The sequence below is a fragment of the Diabrotica virgifera genome, chromosome 7, assembly GCF_917563875.1.
Source record: "Diabrotica virgifera virgifera chromosome 7, PGI_DIABVI_V3a".
Lineage (NCBI taxonomy): Eukaryota > Metazoa > Arthropoda > Insecta > Coleoptera > Chrysomelidae > Diabrotica > Diabrotica virgifera.
The window spans coordinates 59,295,216-59,305,195 of NC_065449.1; the positions used below are offsets into that span (position 1 = coordinate 59,295,216).

Here is a 9,980-nt window from a genome sequence, read left to right on the forward strand (position 1 = left end):
TTTTATATAAAAAACAGTACTTAGTTGTTTTTGGGACCCTTTAGCGACGTATTAGTATAATATAATTTGTATGGATTACGGTCGAAGGCCGATATGGTCAACCAAAAAAGAAGATGTACAGACTGACTCCCGTGGGACATGGTAGATAGCCCAGTTAGTTAGAGTATAGGCAGGTATAGTTTAGATCGTGGGTACAAACCCACCTAATGTGAGTTGCTCATTAATTAATACCAATATGCTAGTGGGTAACCGCGAGACTTGCAAGACTCTTGCTGCAAGACCAAGACCAAGACCAAGACTGGGAGTGCAATACCAAGACGAAGACCAAGACCAGGTGTACTGGTGCAAGACCAAGACCAAGACTGTCCAAGTCTCGTCTTGGTCTTGCATTTGGGCAACACTAATGTTAATAATTGTTATGTTAATTGACTAACTAATCTCATAATTATAATTAACTATGTTTTCAGCAACCCAACCAAAGTTGACATTGACAGTTGTGAGAGTAATTAAATATTTGATAGTGATCAATGTTGATTAGCGTTCGAACAACCGGCCCTTAGTCTATTAATACTTACTCAACAAATTTTTTAAGTCAAATTAATTTTGTCTAATCATTATAAAATTTGTATAGTTCTTTTTAGCTCTTTATGAAAAATTATTTTCATCAAATTTCCACTTGTGTCCTTTTATATTTTTTTGACGAGATCCACCTACAGTAGCTTAATGATGCTACCTAGTAGGTAGCAAGGAAATAATAAAGAACCAAATTAACACTTAATGTAACTGTAGTAGCCAGCTAATATACAGTTAGTCCTAATTAATTGCCATTTTGTTTCTTTCCTTGTGTTTTGTCAGTCGAGGAATTGACCTGCTTAATGAAAGTGAGAAAGAGCAATCAGTTAACTAATGGTTAATAAGGCCTAAACAAATAGCCGTGAAGAAGAGGTTTCGTTGCTTAATTAATTAAAACGGTTTAACTATATTTCTCCCAACCTTATAAGGTAGTACGTTGGGTCATACGTTCTTCGGTATACAGAGATGGATTTTATCGGTTTTTAAGTAAATTTACTGAAAAAATTGTTCTTAGTAAAAGGTAAATTCTTTTAAAAACCCATAACAGAGCCAGAAATACAGAGTTATTCATTTGAATCACTTCATAGAGATAAGATGTAGTTCAATAAAATTATTACCTTCATACTTTGTAACTGTTAACATCGATTGGCAGCCTCCCGGGTTGTAGTTTGGTGTTAAATAAACGTGTATATTTGGGGATTGGTGTTTCATTATTCATTACACACAGAAGTCCAACCAGCTACTGCAGTGATTCAAGGCTCAGCTAGAAGTTCCCTTTTCCGATCTCTCTCATAGCAACAAAAAAGAAGAAAGGCTGATCTGATTCTGTCAAGAGATGGATATTAGGCCGGGCCGAAAAAGGACAAAAAAAAATTTTTTGGGAAATTTTAAACGGGCTAGTAAAAAAAGTTGTGTATGGTAGTCCTAATACTGTGTACCAAACATAGGCCGAATTAAATTATTTTTGACCGGGCCCCCGGGGGCTTAAAAAATTATTTATTTTTTGCTTTATTTTTGGGGCGGGCTAGTGTGTAAGATATTAATATCAATGCTACTATCTTGCTAAAAAATTTTCATCATGATCTAAAAAGATTTAACCGGCCCCCAGGACCAAAAATATAAAAGAGGGGTAACCAATACATATTTATTTACTATTTTTGCGCTCTGAACTGTGCAGCTTTTTGCTTGAATCAATATTCGGCACAAAAGGTTTTTATATTGAACTATTATGCACATATTTAACATTATTTCGTATATTCATTTAACCCAGAACTCACCACGATGAAGTTGCCTCACGGTGAGTTTCACTCGCCTACCCTCCTTTGCTTAACATTTTTACTTACTCATTCCTTGAAGCATAGTGTCGACATTTACTTTCAAATATTGCCTAATTCTTTCTGGCATCAAGTTTAGCTCGAATATAACCATCTCTAGATTCTTCACCATACACTTTTATTGATGCATCAGTAACTATCTTCACACACCTGTCAAACTTTGGAACTTGTTTCACCATGTCCCACAATTATTCTTCGTCTGCTAAATGCTGTATTAGAGGAGGATCTGTTACAGTACTATTCATCCAGTCTATGAGATATATGTAATCTTCTGCATCGAAATTGATTCAGGGATTTGGGATACTATGAAAGCACAATTTTTATACCGGCCTTCCTACATTTTAAAATCCTTCTGGGAGCATCCTCTATAATACGTTGACGTTAATCTGTTAACATACAAATTTTAATGATTTCCGGGTGAGAAAAGTGAGCATTGTCCTAAATAACTTTATTGATAAACTGATGGGACATTATTCGGAAAATCTCTCTAGGGCTGCATTGATTTTCATAGATGCCTCGCACCATATTCCAATTTTGGCTGTGTTTTTATCTCAAACCTCATACGTGAATATACTTGTATTACAAACTCAGCTAAAATCTTTAAGCTCTCTCAAGGATCAGTTGTAGCTACATAAACTCTAAGAATGCGGTTAGCTGTCGTGAACCAACGTGTTTGTGCCATCTTCCCTGGACTTTTCTCTGCCAAACTTTGAGAACATATTCCATCTCCAATTATTTCTTAGGATAGTTTGGACAAATACTATTGATCTGAACTTGGATCATTTTCATTTACAAGAGGCAGGACAGCTTCTATGGTGTTAAATTTAATAACAGGCATTTTTTCGTAATTGGGAAGAAGGGATTAAATCGGCTCAGAATATGAATAGAGACCTTTTGTGTGGTCATCTAGTTTTTGCAGCAAATATCGCAAGGGAAGTTCATTAGCGTGCAACGGGCATACACTCCACTGTACTGGTTTATGTACTCGCCTTTCTATAATTCGTATGATTCCACCTTCCAGCGCCGTATTTACATTTGAACCATCACATCCCATAACACCTAATTTGCTTAGATCTATATTATGGCTTTGTAAGTAGTCTAATATTCCTTCGACAATATCTATGACATGAGACTGGCTAAGATTCAAGTACCCAAAATATAAACTACGGGGTCCTTCTATTAAAGCTATATGGTCTTTAGTTTTCATAATTCGTCTCGCCTTTCCGAGTATCATGGTTTGATCTTTCCTTTCATCAAAGTGTAGCCTTTCAATATTGACTTGTTTAAATTTTTATTCCCATGCTGGAGTTGCCGTCTGTTTCCCTTAACTCCTCTCCGAATTTTATTTTTATCGATGACTAGCACTGTATTATCTTTGAAGATTCAGTTTAGATCTTGTAAAACGGTATTTAAAAGCTTAAGTATTTTTCCTGTCAACTGTATTATCTTTCTTTTGCTTATTAATATAATATGACAACAGAAGCTTTTTTAATAGCCCCAAACGTTTTTAATAATATAAAAATTCTTTAAAGGCCGGGGGGCCCGGTTAATTACTTTCTAAATCGTCCCGGTATAGGATTATATAAATACTAGTTAAAAATTTTAGCAACTAGCCTTGTACAAGAATTGAAAAAAAAATTTCGACCCAAAAAAAATTTTTAAGGGCCAGGGGGCCCGGTTAAATATTTTTTAAACCGGCCCAAATTTGGTATAGGATTATATAAATACTAGTCCCAACTTTTGGCAACTAGCCGTGTAGAACAATTTAAAAAAAATTTTTTCGGCCCGGCCTAATGGATATGTACTAATATGTAGTAAGGAATACATTTTATAAATTACATCCATGAAGGCTTTATACATGGAGAGCACCCGGCAGTGCCCCAGGGAATTTATAAGAAGCCAAATTTTTACTAAAAATCAACATTTAAAAGGGTTTAACATCTGTATTTTTGGGTGGCTCAACATGTTAAGCCTGTAACATAGGCCAGGAAATTGAGCTTTTCACCTCGCAATTTTTATAGAATGGATCGATTTGCTTGACAACTTTTGAGAATAAGTAGTGGATAGTCCAAGGATCAAAATCTATATGATTCCGAATTGCGCTTTTACCATGAGGGTGGTTGCCACCTCTTGTCGGGGGTGGAAATTTTTTATTATATTTTGACCGCAAAAGTTAATAAAACATTCATTCTAAGCAAAACATGTTGTATACATTTTTTTGATAAAATTAATAGTTTTCGATTTGTTCGCTATCGAAAGTGTTAATTTTGTATTCTTCTCTTCTTGTAGTGCCTATCCGTTTCGGATGTTGGCGACCATCATGGCAATCTTTACTTTGCACACTGCTGCTCTGAAAAGATTTGTAGTGGTTGTGTTGAACCACGTACGTAGATTTTTCAGCCACGAAATCCTTCGCCTTCCTGGTCCACGCTTTCCCTCTAATTTTCCCTCTAAGACCAGTTGCAGCAGTCCATATCTTTCACTGTTCCTCATGATGTGACCGAGGTATTCGATTTTGGCTGTTTTTATTCCGATTAACAGCTCTTTTTCTTTTTGCTTTCTCAGCAAAACACCCTCATTAGTAATGTGGTCGGTATAAGATATCTTCAGGATTCGACGATAAAGCCACATCTCAAAAGCCTCAATTTTCTTGCAGGTGACGTCTGTGAGAGTCCACGACTCAACTTCATACAACAGTATAGGAAAGATAAATTTTGTATAGAAAAAGTCAATGTTTTTCGATATAGATACTCATTTACGATTCACTCAATTTTTGCCGTAGAAAAAAGTTTTTCAAACTAAATTCTTGGGAATTAAATAACCTACAATTTTATATTAAAATATTTTTTTGTATCTCTTATGCTAATCTTTCTATTCTGAAGAAAATGGTATTTTTTACCAAACTACAAAAATTCCTTATTCGCTTTTAACGCCAGTTTTTAAAAACTAGTCATTCTAAGCCAGTCAGATTTCTAGAATCTATTACTAATACATAAATAAAGAAAAATTAATAAGGCCATTGACTAAAAATACCGCTTACTTGCATTATTATGCTTCCAATTGGATTTCTCATCTTTTTTCAAAAAAGTAAAATGATTTTTTAACCGCAACTTTTTATTTTTTATCTTAGAAAGTTTGTTAAAATAATTTTTTGCACGATTGATCATTTTTGACTGTTTACCGTGACAGATTTTACGTCAGTAGGTGACATTTACTAGCAACTCGACGGTCAGTAATCCAACTCGACGGTAAGTACTCCAACTCGACGGTAAGTAATTCACTTACCGTCGAGTTAAAAAATCTCTTAATTTTAATTTATTTTTTGAAAGAATAAAGAAAACTAACCAATTATTTATTAATATTGAAACTTATGGTACAATTTGTTAAATTATTTAATGAAATCCCACTTGTTTGGGCTGTGGTTTCACTTCTAACAGAAACTCCTGCAGAATCGCATACATTAGTAGTATCCAACATTTTTTCTCTTCAAATACGCGATCAAAGTTGAAAACTTGGAAATATCAATGCCACCATAAAGAAAAACGGTGGATTTAATCATTGAATATTCTGCCCAGAGGCTTCCAGGAGCTTTCAACTGCATATGTATTTGAACAAAATATGCCAATAGAGTCTTTTCTTCGATTCTTAAATTCTTGCCTTCGCACCATTTTTTAAAACTTTGGTAGGTATTTTGATAACGGATTTTGGATTTTTCGGGAATAATTGCGGAACACCCTTCTTCCCAAGCCCGTTCAATTTCTTCAAATTCACTTTCGCTCATATTTTAATTTATAATAATCAAAATTGTACTTAAAATTATTGACAACTAAATAAAAACTCAATTCTCCATTGTTGTTATGCACCCTAGTTACTATCTAACAACCAAAGTATCTATCTTGATAAAATGAATGAAACTAGTCAATATGACGAAAATGTTTAATTTTATAATTTATAATGGTATCAATCGTGCAAAAAACGTTATAAGCATGTCTAACGTTAAGGGTAACCGATCTCAGACAATAATTGGAGTCGTCGTTCCGCTCCTCTTCCAAACAATTTTCTTCGATCGGTATAAAACCCTTACCGTTCTCCATACTTAATATACTATTGTAGGTTTTTACTATATCCATAATCCCATTAAGGCCATCGGTACATAATTCGCAAATATTTTACGGCTATCCCTACTTTTTCTGTCTTTACACGGCAAATTACGTGTAGTAAAATTCACACTGGTATGGATATGTAAACATTACTAGAATGTCATTCTACTTGACAATGTCATCATTAACTTTATAGAGGTGGCTCTTGAATGATCTTAGATAACTGTTATTTGTATAATTGAAATTATTAACTCAGTTAATAAATGTGACAATTTTTTCACTATGTATTCAGTGATTATAATAATTTATATGTACAACAAGAAGTAATACTCAATCGAGAAAAGAGGAAAAGTATTAACGTGATTTTTTAATAATATATTGTTACTATGGAACACTTAAAATTTTGAACATCTTTAACAGAAAAATACTTGGATCACAGAATATATCCTGATGTATTCTCTGCTTGGATCTTCCATGAATAATAAACAATAAATAACTTTTTATTAAGTTCACGTCTTAAATTAACTATTTATCACATACACTATCAACAATCTTTAATCAACAACTCAAAATATTCCCGATGGCATATCAAATATTTAGAACTCTCACTGTCTTGTCATCATTTATTCTATTTGACTCAGTGCGTTGTATGACAAAGATAGCGAATGTTAGATTTGGAAAATATCACCACGGACATGGTGTCCATTTTTTTCGAATCCTGAAAAAACTAATAAATATTTTTAAAAAAGTTTTAACGAAGAATGTAAGACTAAATTATTATCGAGGGCCGAAAGTCCCTTAGAATAAATAAAAGAGTTTCTTTTGATGAAATATTTGAAATTAAAAATCACACTACATTTTCCCTTAGTTTTTCACACTTGTAATTTATTAAAATAAACATTATAGAAGTTTTCAGGGACTTTCGTCCCTCGGTAAGAACCCCCATTTAAATTGCATTGCAGCCGAAAATACGTACCCATCCCCTTAATATTAAATATTTTTAAAATCAAATAAAAACATTGATTTTTTTCGATAGAAAACTTTCAATATAATACTTTCGATAGCTAATAAATCGAAAACTATCAATTTTTTCAACAAAAAAAATGTATAGAACGTTTTTTGCTTAGAATGAACGTTTCTACCAACTTTTGCGATTAAAATATAATAAAAAATTTCCAACTCCGAGATGGGATGGCAACCACCCCCATGGTAAAAGTGCCTTTCGGTATGATATAGATTTTGATCCTTGGACTACTTATTCTCATCTACTACTTATTCTCAAATTTTCAAGCAAATCGATCCATTCTGTAAAAATTGCGAGGTTTTGTCCTATTTTAAGCTTCATTAATTGTTCGAACAATGATGATGCTCTTGTTATAAAGCGAAAATGTTCTGTGGCATTTGTGGCCCTTTTAAGGGTTTTTAAATAAATATAACTCTTACTAAGAAAATTTTTTTCATTAAATTTACTTGCAATTAATGCTGTACGTCCAGCTACAGGAAATTCTTCCTTGTGGATGTTAATCGGTTTTTGTTCTGCTTTAACGAAGAGTAGAGGCAACGTTCTAATTATTATTTGGGATTTAGCTACAGTTATTGATGTAATTGAGTTGAAAATTATATTTTTAATTAACAATGTTTGACATTTCGATTTACATTCCGGAAATCGTTCTCAAAAAAGATTATTCTAAAAATTCTGTGAATATTTTATACCCTTATTTTTTAGGTAATGTATAGGTACTTTTCAACAAATGAAATATTGGTCTCGATATTATGGACTCTAGTAATCTGTGGTTGAAAAACGTTGTTTTAAATGATGTTATTTGCCCTAGGAGTAGGTATAAAATTTCATTTTTGTATGTCTCTTCTTTTTCTTTACGTGCCATATCCGCGACAAAGGTTGGCAATCATCATGCTATTCTAAGTTTTGACACCACAGCCGGAAAGAGTTCAGTTGAGCTGCACACAAACCATTCTCTGAGATTTCTCAACCAGGACATTTTACTTCTACCTATCCTGCGCCTTCCTTGAATCTGTCCCTGCATTATTAATTTTTGGAGTTCATATCTTTCACCATGTTATATGACCCAAGTATTGCAGTTTTCTTATTTTGATGGAATCTAGTATCTCCCTGCTGTTCTCTATTCTTCTTAGTACTTCTTCATTGGTTATTCTATCTGTTCAGGAGATTCTGAGCATTCTTCGATATGTCCACATTGCAAATGGTTCCAAACTATTCAATCTTTTGTATGTTATTTTGTGTTAATTTGTTGTGAAATCTGTATCGTAGATTTGTTAAAAAAATTCAATTTTAATTAAATTAAATTCCAATATTAAGTTTTAAATTTAGATAATTTTTCTTAAAGTTCCATCTTATATCTAAGTTTGGACATTATCATGGCTATGCGGACCCTTTTGACTTCCGCTCTAAGCAGTTCTGCGCTACTGCATTCGAACAATTTCTTTAAGTTCTTAAGCCTTTCGGTCATGATGGTGGCAATTGCGAAAACTATAATTCCGCACAGATATCTGTGATACGACTTATTTAATTTTAATGTAAATATAATAGAGGGCGGCTACAGTTCATATATAACATGATTTATATAATATGTATTTAAGGCATTCAGAATGTAAACAGGCTGTGTTGTTATACTTGACGTAGTGGCGGGTGAACGAGATTCTTATTTTCTTGGTAAGTAGTTGTTTTTTATTCTAACAGTGCTATTGCGTTGAAAAAAGCTTCATGCAGCTGTTGATATTTACTAACATTATGAAAAGTTCATTTAAGAATAAATTGTATTTGTAAATTTGCTAATTTTTGGTATGGTCCTATTGGGACCGTGCAAGTTCGGAAAAGCGACACCTGGTTTCTTCGCTCTGCACTTTTATTCGCACTTTTAATTATATTGGCCAATCATATGGTCCTGGTTACTGGATAATTGTCAAGGCCATAGTCCAAAAAAATAATAAGAAGAAAAAATAAGATTAAGGTTATGTTATTAAAACGTAAACAATTGTATGTAGTAAATAAAATTAGTTATTAAACTGCAGTACTGCAAGCAAAATACAATTAGTTAAATTTACCTTTATATAATAATTGCATATCATATCAATATTGTGAAGCAATATATAATTTTTCTTCTTAAATGACAATAGGTATGAAATGTACGTCAATTTGACAATTTCAATTGACAATATGAATTATTTAAGAAAGTTGCAATATTTCTCCGCTCTTCGCGCACGATCGTTTCGAGTATCCCTTCCGAGTACTTGCACACCGCGAATAAAAGACGTACGCAAATGCCACCAGTAGGTGTTAATAGTTACAAAAGTATATTAAATAGATTAGAATTTATGACAAGATTTTCAACAATGAATTATTTTCAGATGAGATTCCTACAATTGTATCTTATGGGAAAGATAAAACTGAAGTTTAATGCGACCCTTACCCAAGCAGGAGAAGCATGTGCTGTCCTGAATGATAACTGTTCTGATATGGAAGATAATGGAGATCCAGATTATGAGGGGATGATCTATCAACATCAGATGAGGATGACGTAGCATTAGAAAAAGAAAAAATTCCTCAAAAGACTAAAAAAGTGAAAAAACAAAAAAATATTTGGAAGAATGGAAAAATTGAACATCCAAATCGTACCTTCGATCAATCAAGTGAAGGTAATTTTAGTTATGATGAAAGTGATCGTCCAGAAGGCCGCTTGCCCTGCATATTGTAATGGAAATTATTAATTTTCTGAGACTAAGACTTTATTGGGCTCCCCGTTCACAATTTCATTTGATTGACGATATTGGTATGTACCGAAACCGATTTGAAAGTTTAGGTAATCATTTACATATCTCAGATGTCAACACCGACAAGAATACAAAGCACAATCTTTGGAAAGACGGAAAATATTTACCAGCTTTGAAAAATGTTGCGAAAAATTACTGCTTGAAGAAAATAACTGCACAGATG

At 33.2% G+C, this 9,980-nt stretch overlaps 1 protein-coding gene across 1 annotated transcript in view; it reads left to right on the plus strand.

Moving 5' to 3' along the window:
- The window catches only part of LOC126888507 (uncharacterized), an 88,690-nt gene extending 79,122 nt beyond the window's left edge, over positions 1 to 9,568 (plus strand). The window contains exon 3 of the mRNA XM_050656849.1: positions 9,395 to 9,568. Coding sequence (XP_050512806.1) covers positions 9,395 to 9,568 — 174 coding nt within the window. The remainder of the gene's footprint in view (positions 1 to 9,394) is intronic.
- The last annotated feature ends 412 nt before the right edge of the window (positions 9,569 to 9,980 follow it).